This window comes from Trypanosoma melophagium, assembly GCF_022059095.1.
Source record: "Trypanosoma melophagium isolate St. Kilda chromosome Unknown ctg7segment0, whole genome shotgun sequence".
Lineage (NCBI taxonomy): Eukaryota > Euglenozoa > Kinetoplastea > Trypanosomatida > Trypanosomatidae > Trypanosoma > Trypanosoma melophagium.
The window spans coordinates 82,998-94,744 of NW_027125190.1; the positions used below are offsets into that span (position 1 = coordinate 82,998).

At 37.1% G+C, this 11,747-nt stretch overlaps 7 protein-coding genes across 8 annotated transcripts; all 7 read right to left on the minus strand.

The window, feature by feature from the left end:
• Positions 1-825: 825 nt before the first annotated feature.
• LSM04_005025 (Prenylated rab acceptor PRA1) lies at positions 826-1,662 on the minus strand (the record flags this gene model as incomplete). The annotated part of the gene is made up of 1 exon (XM_067334144.1): positions 826-1,662. The coding sequence occupies one exon, from the start codon at positions 1,660-1,662 to the stop codon at positions 826-828; it is 837 nt and encodes a 278-aa protein (XP_067186612.1).
• A 370-nt stretch (positions 1,663-2,032) lies between these two features.
• LSM04_008494 (uncharacterized protein) lies at positions 2,033-3,367 on the minus strand (the record flags this gene model as incomplete). The annotated part of the gene is made up of 1 exon (XM_067334156.1): positions 2,033-3,367. The coding sequence occupies one exon, from the start codon at positions 3,365-3,367 to the stop codon at positions 2,033-2,035; it is 1,335 nt and encodes a 444-aa protein (XP_067186676.1).
• A 346-nt stretch (positions 3,368-3,713) lies between these two features.
• On the minus strand, positions 3,714-5,264 carry LSM04_002988 (uncharacterized protein; the record flags this gene model as incomplete). Its single annotated transcript, XM_067334167.1, has 1 exon — positions 3,714-5,264. The coding sequence occupies one exon, from the start codon at positions 5,262-5,264 to the stop codon at positions 3,714-3,716; it is 1,551 nt and encodes a 516-aa protein (XP_067186578.1).
• Positions 5,265-5,759: 495 nt separating this feature from the next.
• LSM04_001950 (uncharacterized protein) lies at positions 5,760-6,857 on the minus strand (the record flags this gene model as incomplete). Its single annotated transcript, XM_067334178.1, has 1 exon — positions 5,760-6,857. The coding sequence occupies one exon, from the start codon at positions 6,855-6,857 to the stop codon at positions 5,760-5,762; it is 1,098 nt and encodes a 365-aa protein (XP_067186557.1).
• Positions 6,858-6,891: 34 nt separating this feature from the next.
• On the minus strand, positions 6,892-7,113 carry LSM04_009076 (uncharacterized protein; the record flags this gene model as incomplete). Its single annotated transcript, XM_067334189.1, has 1 exon — positions 6,892-7,113. One exon carries the CDS (start codon positions 7,111-7,113, stop codon positions 6,892-6,894), a length of 222 nt encoding a protein of 73 aa, XP_067186690.1.
• A 951-nt stretch (positions 7,114-8,064) lies between these two features.
• Positions 8,065-8,340, minus strand: LSM04_002281 (uncharacterized protein; the record flags this gene model as incomplete). Its single annotated transcript, XM_067334200.1, has 1 exon — positions 8,065-8,340. One exon carries the CDS (start codon positions 8,338-8,340, stop codon positions 8,065-8,067), a length of 276 nt encoding a protein of 91 aa, XP_067186562.1.
• An 811-nt stretch (positions 8,341-9,151) lies between these two features.
• LSM04_000627 lies at positions 9,152-11,566 on the minus strand (the record flags this gene model as incomplete). 2 transcript variants are annotated; one of them, XM_067334212.1, is made up of 1 exon in its annotated part: positions 9,152-11,566. In XM_067334212.1, one exon carries the CDS (start codon positions 11,564-11,566, stop codon positions 9,152-9,154), a length of 2,415 nt encoding a protein of 804 aa, XP_067186535.1. The 2 variants fall into 2 exon arrangements, with proteins under 2 accessions (XP_067186535.1, XP_067186534.1); XM_067334211.1 differs by having other exon boundaries at positions 9,152-10,921.
• Positions 11,567-11,747: the final 181 nt, after the last annotated feature.

Consider the following 11,747-nt stretch of genomic DNA (forward strand, 5'->3'; position numbering starts at 1 on the left):
ATAATAATAATAATAAACTCAGCCGCCTTTTTTTTCTTTTTTATGTTTTATTATTTATTATTTATTTTATTCTATTTAAAAAAAAAAATAAGACTACACTTTATATATAAATATAAGTAAAATAAATAAATAAATAAATATATATATATATTGGTAAAAAGAAAGAAAGAAAAAGGAAAAAAAATTAAGAGTTATTAAAATACTATTAGTGATTAAGGAGAAATAATAAATAAAAAGAAACACACTGTTATTCTTTTTTTATTTTTTTTAGCTTCTTCTCTTTTGTTAATATCAAGATTCCATGCGCCTTCACCTTAACTTCTTCTCCATTATTCGATATAATAAAATATACCCATGACTCAACACCACGTAGGCGGGAAAGTGGAAGGAATATAATACGCATAAGGGCACACAACACCCAAAACACCAAATGACGAAAAAGAAAGAAAGAGAGCAGATACAATACAGTATTGCGCAGCAGATCATTAAAAAAAGAGAAAAAGAAGATACACGTACGACTGATAATAATAAACACCTGTAATATAAAAAAAGAGGACGAGAAAGAGAATGTGAGGATTTACTAGTCCGTCAATGACTCATGACACGATTAGTCCCTTTTGCAGGTAATATATATATATTTCGATTTTTTCTTTCTTTTCATCTTCACTATCCATTTATTTATCTCTATTCACATTAGTGAAACAAGCGGTTACATTTCTATTTGCAATGTGACCAATTTCTAGGTCTAAACTTCTTTGGCTTATTTCACACTTTTTTTCTCTTTTTTCTGTTTTTTTTCTTCTCATTGTTAATATTTCCTCCTCTCTATTTCTGATGACTCCTCTTATCTATTCCCACAGGAGCTCCTTTGCACTCAAGATACACCAAAATCAAAAGTACTAAAGATATAATATATTGCATCATCTTGGGTCGCAGTTTCTCCAATTCTTCATCATCAAAATATGTGGGTTTCCGCCACACTGCATGTGGGAGAATAATTAAACTATTAATAAGCAATACGATACCCACTGTACGTAGACCGTCCCGGAAAAAGAATAGTGTTAAGAGGATGATGATATGAAAATCCACTAATCTTTTATATTGTATAGAAATACCAGCAATGGTTATATTAGCACCAAAATAGGAGCGTCTTCTTTCTCGTAGGTGAATTGTATGTAGTAGAATCGCGGAGAGAGAAACAAGGAGAAAAAACAAAGGATCATATACCATAAGAAATGGTAATGTTATTGTGTAAAACACTACTATGTAATTAGCACCATAATACGGTAAGTTTAAATTGAGTCGTTCAATTGCTTCCTCCTTGCTCTTGGGAAGAACAAACTGTTTGCGATCAAAGAAATCATCCAACCACGGGAGTTGGTCTCTTCTTAGCACATCACGAATTTCAACTAACTTCTCTACTAATTCATAACCAATTGCAGTAAATACATTACTACTACGATGCGATTGATGTTCCGAATGCCTCTTATTATTATGATCATTGCTATTATTGTTATTATTTTCATTTTCTCGTTGATCAGCACTTAAAGAGGAATACACATATGATGAAGAAGGCAAGTTCCACGATACCTTTTCCCCCGCACCACCCAATTCCGTTGAGGGATATGAAGATGCATAACTGTCGCTGCTATCACCACTCATATTGCAGAGTAGAAAGGATTAGACTTTTTTCTCCTTTCAATAAGGAAAAGAAAAGGAAAGAAAAATTAAGATTGATTATCAGTGGAGAATAGTTAATCTTAATTTTTTTTAAAAATTTAAAGTGTTGTCCATGAATCAACGCATCTTGCGGTTTTTTTTTGTGAAGTCGAAGAAATAAAAGTAAAACCATGAAAAACAGTAAATATAAATAAATAAGTGTTACACTGATGCAAGAATAATCACAACTTCAGAAAGAACTTGTACAAATAAATAAACAAAAAAAAAAAAGAAAAACAAAAATACACTGAAAAAAACATTTTATTATAAATAGTAAAAAATAATGTTTTATTTTTATTTTTTTGGATTATTTTTATCCATTTCGCCACAAACGCCAATCTTCTTCTCTTTCATCTTCAATAGGATCTACGGGTTCTTTCCTCAATTCCCGGGATTCACTTTTCACTTTCTTCTTATGTTTTAATAAGACTCTTTCTTTAACCTTATTATTTCTGGTTACACCATTATTATTAACAATAGCAATAGAGATAACATTAACATTATTATCTTCTTTATTATTATTATTATTATTATTATTATTATTATCACCAATAACTGAAAGATGCATATTTGAACGGATAAAGGGAAACTGTGGAAAAAATCGATGTGCTATATACTGCAGATAAACAGCCTTTACATCACACATGGGTCCAGGCTGTAATAAGAGTTCTTTTACTTTAGTAAAGAGTCGATGTGGACGCGGGTTTGCACGTCTTTTCATACGACTAAACCACCATGCCCATCGCTCTGTTAAACCAGACGTTTTCACATGTTGTTTATCCATGAAATGAATAGTAGAGGATAATAATAATAAAGAATCATTACTATTACTGTTATTATTATTATTATTATTATTATTATTATTATTATTATTATTATTATTATTATTATCATTATTGTTATTATTAGTAGTAGTAGTAGTAGTAGTAGTAGTAGTAGTATTAGTATTAGTGCTGTCTCGTCGATGACGTGCCATTGCCTCATCATACATCTGTGCCCCATATTCCAAACAATGACAGAGAATAATAATAATCTCCATTAGTTTTGGCAAAAGACCAATAATATTATTCTGTCGTCGACTGAGTTCCTGTGTGGATGTGTGTTGTAGAAAGAAAAGCACAGGCCGCGTTATAGAATCCAAACGACGTGAGAATGGATGTAATGTTAACGCACACCGCACAATCGCGGCAAATCGTCGCCGTGAGGAAATGGAAATTCCCACCACATCCTTCACCGTAGAAGTATGGGACGGATATGTTGTATTAACAGAGATATTATTATTTAGATTAGAAAAGGCAGAAGGTAAAATAGATGTTGGACGTGGAGGAAGTATAACACCGGTGTGTTGGGCTATATAATGAGATTGCATCCATATATAATGTACAATGCGGTATTGTGGGATTAACGGTAGTTCAAGTTCCACTTGTAGGGAATCCACAATGGGATGAACACCGCAAGTGTGATCATGTAGTAATAATACATCGGTCTTATGAGGATGTTTATTATTATTAATAATATGTGAAGAAGCTTTTTTTTCGCGTTTATTGCTCTTGTGATGATGGTTGTTAGTTGTATTAGTGGTGGTCCATGCGGCTGTGACGAGTGTATAGGCAAACGAGACCCGCTTCTTATGTTTATCAGCAATCATTAAAAATAAATAAAGATAATAAACAATGTTGATTGGACCACAGTTCCCCTCTTCTTAAGAAGTTTTCCTTTTTTTTTCCTTCTTTTCCAGCAATGCAGCTAACACTAAGAGAGAGAGAGAGAGAAAATAGTAGTAAAATGGGGAAAAAAGAAAAATAAAAGATACATCCACACAACACAGTGTTTCTAATAGGAAAATAAATAAATAAATAAATAAATAAATACATAAAATGATGGGAACTGAAAAAGAGAAATAGAGAAAAAGATAGAGTCAAGAAACCATACGATGCATTTCAATGTATATATATATATATACAGGTCTAATTATATACTTTAAATGATATTCTTTACTTTTTTTCCTCCCTCCCAGTTGATGTACGAAGGGAATATAATACATCGCGTGGAATCCAACTCTCCGCATTTTGTTTCGTCATAACTTCCAACACCTGCAAAGCAACAGGTGCGTTTTCCCACTTATCTCTATTACGATCAAACAAAGAAACGGCAATTTCCCAATTTCCCGCTACTCGTAATGCACGTAATGCGTAAAGAACAGCAAGTGGTGGATCATACGGCACGGCATCCCGCATGACAGCAAGTGCTTCAGCCCAACAGGTGCAATTACTATTACTACTCTTATTCTTTGCCACACAAACGGCCACATAACTACTTAACTTTAAATGGCATCGAAGTCCCTCCAAATTATTATTATTATTATTATTATTATTATTATTGTATTTATTGTTTCTAGGGCTGGGTAGGGTATTCCACCACTCAAGACATCGTTTCCACTCCCCCAATCGCTGCAATGTGAGTACTAATGGTACGGCGGCGTATGGAGCAAGTTGATCACGCAGTGTTGGTGTGTTTAGTATAACATTACAGAGATCTAATGAACGCATAGTGTTTGCAGCCTCTGCAATTGCTTTTACTGTAGTTATGGTTGGATAAATATTACGTGATGGCATAAATTCTGTGAGTACTTTAAGGACTTCTCTTCGTTTACCTTGACGACTGAGAATATCAATAGCAATATTAATGGAAACGGCATTTGGATTTGGCATGGTTGTGAGTATCTGTAAAGCCCGCAGCCATGAATGACGTTCTTTTGGTTTATACTGTATATGTATTAATTCTTCATTATTTGTGATGGGAAGTATTCCACTTTTTATTATTTGTTGTTGCTTTTGTTGTTGATCCATCGACACTTTATTATTATTATTATTATTATTATTATTATTATTATCATTATTATTATTAGTATTATGATTATCTTTCTTATCATCATTATGCCGTATACGATCAACAGCTGCCAACCACAACTCCCGCTGTGAATCCGGTATATGTGTCATCACACCAGACTCAAATGCGTTTATGAGAAGATTCAATTCCAACTGCATATTTGTTTTTTCTTTGTTGTTATTTCCCACTAAATAACACTTCTGTGCTATTTGCATGTGTTGACAGGCCTGCAGCCAACAACCGGCATCTGCAGCCGCCATCATTGCCACTCGTCTTGCAGAGAGATATCGCCAATCCATCTTTTTTTCCTTCCCACTCATCATACTCTCATCATCACTATTACTATCAATATTAGTATTAATAGTAATAGTATTATTATCACTATTAATAGTAGTGGTATTATTATTATTATTATTATTATTATTATTATTATTATTATTATTATTAAGAGTAATAATATTCACAATACGTGTGGCCTCTTGCCATTGACCGGCCTGTGCTAACAGGCGAGTGAGAAGTAATGTATGGGCACTTGTTATAATGACACGTTCTGTTGGATGTGTGGATTTAACGACGGTGTTCCATGCGGCAAGGGCAGCTTCCCACGCCCCACGGGACGCACTGACTTCGAGAAATGATGTTAAGGCATCTCGCATTAATTCTTTTCTTTAATTATATAACTATATATATATATATATATATATATATATATATATATATATATATAAAGGGCAAAGAATAGGTGATAGTGCAAATGAAAGATAAAAAACGGCATAAAAGGATACTTTTTTTTTTCGTTCCCATAGAACACACACTATTACCGTAACTAATAATAATAATAATAATAATAATATTCATACAACAACGACAAGTGCAAGTAATTCTTCTGCATTGAGTTGATGCATATTGATAGGCATCAGATTATTTGACATTCTCTCTATTTAAAGCTGCCGTGATCCAATTTATTAACAGAAAACAAACACACGAATAAAGAAGCATAAATAAGAAAAAATGACATGAAACGCACAAACACCAAACAAGAGAATACAATAAAAAAAAAACTCCCTCTCTCTCTCTCTATATATATATATATATATATATATATATATATAAGAAAACAAAAAAAAAAAACGTCTTTCTTTCTCTCCATATTAGTACTCCCCTCTAGAACTAACATGCAGACACGGACGTTCAATTAACATACGAAACACAAAGGCAACTAACAGCGTGGCTACCGTATATCCAAACCGTTGTACCATCAAGAGAAGAAAACTCATCGTCATTACCTCATATGAACTGGCATTTCCAAATCCAATCACCAGCGGAGCTAACAAATACGCCACTAAAACAAGTCTTGATGGCCCACACCACAAACGGTGAATTAAGATACGGCGAAACATACCACCATATCCAAATAAAAGCGGTAGAGCCAATAAACAAAGACCAATACACCAGGGAAAGAGAATGAGAGATTCATACACTTTAACAGCGGGATGTACAGGATCCCCAGTCTGTTCATCACGGTGTACCACCCATGCACTTAATATACATGTAAGTGTTATACAAAGTCCACTCCATAAACAGAGAATACGCATACGTCGTTTGCGTAATTGTTCTAATAACCAATAACTTACTCGATCTTCCACAATAGCACTATCTTGAATGCGACGTACGACAATTAGAATATCGGATCCAAACATACGTAACATTTCTGCACGTCTTTGAACGCCTTTATATAAGTAGTAAAGCATACTTCCAGCACAAAAAGGAATAAACATGAGATATGGATATTGGTACACTGTCCCAACAGGGAGGGAATAATTTGAAACAGAGCTAAGAGTGAAAGAAACATTTTTCTGACGTGTTAGTTCTACATATCGTAATACCGAACTGGTTGTCGTTGCAAATAATAATAATGCTGAAAATAGGCGATGATGCAGCTGTTTACCAAGAATATAAATAAGAGGTGCTAATGCTGAAAGTTGAAACTCCAATGCTAGATAATAAAACCATGGAAAACAACGTTCATTCCAATCAATAGGAAGTATATCATTGATAAGAAGAAAATTAGTCCACCAATACTTTACACAATTCACATGTAAAGCAGGTGCAATTATAAAAAGTGTCCAAAATGGTCCTGATCCAACATTTGGTACAGAATGAGGTAAAAGTGCTAAAATACCAAATGTTATAGGAACAATACGTACAAAGCGTGCCACAATATACTTAATATTACCACATAATACCATTTCTTATCATTTTACCACATCCGCGTTGATTCACCTATACTCGTGCGGTAGGAGAAGACAAAAAGGCTTCTTCAGAAGTGTGAAGGCGATGTATTGCGAGGAAACCAAGAATAACAAGAAAGGTACTAACAGCAAACCCAACAAAAGCCTCTTTTTCAAGAAAAGCGTGAAAAAAGTTAGATCGACGTGAACCGACGTTTTCTATGGTGGGAATTGGTTGTGAATACCAAAATATGCTAAACAACATAATCCACATCTATGCGAGAACAAACCAACTATTAAATACATTAATATTTGCTTCAGATTTAGGATAATAACGCCATTTTCGAAAACTATTTATTAATGAAAGAGAAAGTACTACTTGATTTATAATAGAATGAAAATCAGGCACATCTGGTATTTCTACTAGTAATTGCTGCATACGTCTATTAGACCACAGAGCATCAATACAAAAATCTGGAAGAATTCTTGTAGTTCTTACTGTAGAAACATTTACTCGTGCCTCCTTACGTCCGAAAAGAGATTCACGATATGATTTAGAATTTATTTTTGTCATTACTGACTCTCTTCCTACTGATTCTAAAGGGGATACATCTAATTGATGGATAATAATAATAATAATAATAATAATAATAATAATAATAATAATAGTATTATTATTATTATTCTTGTCAATATTATTTTCGGTCATAGTATCCCCTTCTCTCGTATTAAGAAGAGGTTGAGACATACTTGGAAGTAAACTAGGGGGAAGAGAAAGTTCTCTTATTCGTACTTGTTCTACTAGCTCTTGTTGTTGTTGTTGTTGTTGTTGTTGTTGTTGTTGTCGTTGTTGTCGTTGTCGTTCTTTTTCTTCTTTTTCTTGTTGGTCATGCCGATAATTATTATATCTCTTATATCCATAAGAAGATATGAATGTTTGCGTATTTTCATTTCTGATTACTACTGTCGTCAGATTAGGGGATTGCAACACTCGCACAACATCCCCATCACTTCCCATTGTTACTATTTCAAATGTTATAATACGACATGTAACTCTTCGATAGTAATCATATAATGTCGCTAATAAGACGAGCAGTATAATAACACCCAATATCGTTCATGAAACAATATTCTTTGAATGCACCTTAAGTACTGAAGGCTTACGAGACGCACAGTTAATACACTGCGCTAATGCATTATTCACTGTAATAGGTGAGGAGATTAACTAATCGCTATAATTAAAGGTACTGTTTAGCAATGTATCTTCCAACACGTGTTGGGCAATATCTATTAATGTACACTGTGAGGGCAAACAGTATCCAATAAGACGGGAGTTTCCCCAGGCATATCGTCGTGGGAAAAGTAAACAGAACTGCACATTGTCCACAGCAGGGCAGTGTGTGTAACTCCCAATTATACCAGGAAGTCCACCAGAGGCCCGTTGCGTCACTTCTGTCTGATTACAAAAGCCTGTACTGGTCTTAATAACTACAGCTGACATTTCGTTTGAATATAAACTGTGTTTGTTTGTCTGTTTGTTTATCGTTTTCCTTCTTATTTGTATGTGTGTTCGTAGTAAATCCCTTCTCGCCTACAATAGAAAAAAAAATAAATAAATACATGGAAATCTAACAACAACGGTACACTCTATTTACAATAAGGGGAAACAGAATGATGTAAACAAATAAAGTTAATAAAGATACAGAAAGGAGAAATCCCACACACCCTTCATGTGTCATGGACCGAAGGCAATCATGATTATATGCGATCAAAAATGTTAAAACAAAAAACAAAAAAACAAGCAAACAAAAAACAAAAACACAAACATATAAATAAATAAATAAATAAATAAATAAATAAACAAAAAAAAAGAAACCCTGCTACTTGTCACTATTGCTGTTATTACCTGCTGCGCTGTTCTTTTTTTTGATCTATGGATGAAATCAACAATAAGAAATCGTTCCTCCTTCAAACACACAGTTAAGATGAGGACTATATATATTACAAGCCTGACTCACTAACTTTCTTATGTTTAATAACAAACCAATCATAGCTTCATTAAGCTCTTCCTTATCTCTTTGTTTTTCTATACTTTGCCAAGCATGGCATTTCTTTTTTTTTTGTTTAAGAAATTAGACAGCACCCTTGTCTATTCTCCCAAGTTCTTGGGATATCATCTCTTTGAGTATTCTTCTTTTATTTCTATGGTTATTTTTTTATGTGTTTCTTCCCCCATCTCTCTGTTTTTCTCTCTACTAATCTCTTCTTTTTCCTTTTTGTTTTACACTTACCCACGGGGAGTTTTCTTTCGTCTATTCCTGAGTAATGTTAACCACATCTCCGTCTTGTAGGTGATAGTACATTAGTTGATGACGATCCACCAGAGATGTACCGCGAACCCGCAGTACACATCGAGTAAGCGGTATCATCGTTTTTTGTTGAACAAGAGCACGAAGTCTCAATACTTTTTCAGTAGATGACATACGGAGTTCCCATCGTAATCCTTTATCTTTATACACCATCACAAGTCGTACAGTTTCATCTCGTGCGATGATTGTTACCTCTGGTGTCGTCTCATCACTCTTGCTGAGTCCTATATTAGTGGAACCCAATGTACACTTGGGATCCAACAGTACACCATTGGCTCGCCACTCCTGACATGCTGCACGAATTCCTGTACTATTTTGCACCATTACCATGACATCTGCAATAGTGTCATTCACATGCGCTGTCACACTGAATGCCTTATTACTATGCTGAACTCGAGCTACAAACCTACGCCATACGCTGTCTTCATGAGACGCCGCTACTGTTCCTGCTCCTACTGCAGCTGCAGCTACTGATGTTGGTTGTGATACTGCAGCACCAGCACCAGCAGCAGTTGATGTAGATGCTCTTGCTACGTCATTTTTACCCTCTGCTTTGAGGGTTGTTGTTGTTGTTGTTCCTGTTGGACCAAGATAAGAGGCCTCCAACGGAGATGTCTCACCACCACTACTCATTGCCCAATCTTCGCCTGTTGTGATGGGAACCCCAAAGGCATACCACATGGCATAATTGTTAATAAAGTAGCGAAGAAAATCATCAAATATAACATATGTGGTATCACCAAATATATCGGTTACACGACGTTGAATTTCAGATTCTGGCATATCTACAGTTTTCCCAATAAGAGAATTTTCAAGCATAAATACAATATCATCCCTTGCGATAGCCTGTTCCATATCTCGTCGGAGGGCGAAGAAACAAAAACGTGCGGCTTCTTGTGGTGACATTCCCTTTGCATGGAAGGCGCAACTGACGAGGAGTTGCTTCAGTTCAGTCTGGGAGATGGTGGGTGAGGTTTGGTTAATGATGGCCACCACCCGTGCGACCCCTGGATCTAATGCGGCTCTCCCCATTAAGACATCCAACAGGTGCCGTACGTGCTCCACGGCTGGACTGGCGCTGACCACGCAGTCGTGCCGCCACCGCCGCTGCACGGCCCGGGCGATGTGCCCCTCCGACTCCCACATTATGGGCCCGTACGCCCCTGGCGGGGTGTTGGGTGGCGGCCTCCCCCAGTCGGGGGCGACGTGGGCGCAGGCGGCCTGGTGCGTGGGGTCATTCACGCGGCTGCAGCGGCCGTCCGGGCAGGGCGGGGGGTGGGCGGCCGGCGGCTGGCGGACGAGGCGGACGGAGGCGAGCAGCACCCCGAGACCCGCGACCCCCGCCGCCCAACTGACGTCCCGCTCCATCGCGAAGGCGGCGAGGGGTGGCAGCGGCAGCGGCACCGCCACATCCCGCGAGTCCACGTGGTGCAGGAGATTGTGCAGCGTGCAGTGGAAGATGGCCCGCTCCAGCTGCGTCGCATCCTGAATCGTCAGAAACAGCGGATTGGCCCCGTCAAAGACAAAGCGGTCCAGGCCACCAAACTCCACAGAGGTCGTGTACTGCGTCCCTCGCTGGTAGGTGTGAGCAGGGACAAGCCACGTGGCACGAAGGACAAGACCCACAGGAAACTTTGGCGGACTCAAAGAGGAGGGCATAGACGTCATAAGAGCCCCACCATAAGGTACAAGAGAAATATTCCATGAAATCATTACAAAACCAAAATCATCTACATCATTTTGGGCAAGTGTTGCCACATCCGACTTAAAAAAGGGATCCTGTTTGTCATGAAGATTACGTGGTTGTAGCATAACACGTACAGGTTCAGTGGAATTGTTCTGGATATGTAAGGGAAATGGACATGTGGCTTGACCGTAAAAGTTACCCTGTGCATCTTCCAAGGTAATAAGAACACGAGATTCCACGGCACGTCCATCTTCTTCATTTTCTTCGTTTCCAACTCCAACCATAGACATGGTTGTTGCCCCTGGTTTACGAGTCATCACTGTACGTGGCGCATTTACAGAAGAAAGCTGAAATACATTATGAGGGAGTACAAAACGCATCGTCTCATTGAATGTTGGCTTTGAAGTAAAATACAAACGACGCGTAGATGCAATCTGACGTACATTTGCAACGATATTTGTTGTCGTTATAGCCTTCTTGAATGCACCAAGACTATTTGCAGCACGCGTCGTTGTCACTTTGCGTAGCGTTAATACAGTTAAATGCGCCACAGGATCACACTGAAGTAGTCGTGCTGTTGGGAGAAACGCGCTGTGAATGGTGAGCTCCACATTACTGTCAAAATTGACCTTTAGAGGGGCACTTACAACCTCAGGAGTAGCTGCAGCCATCACACAAACAAGAGATTAGAAAGCTTTAAGCAATTAAAAAAGGATAGAAAGAAAAAAGGAGAAAGAAAAGGCCAAAAAAGTCTGAGAAACCATATAAGAACTCTGAAAATCGAATTGCATTTTGCTACACAGCATTTTTCTTAAGAAAAAAAAAATATGCTGTTGACGCTCACGAGATGGT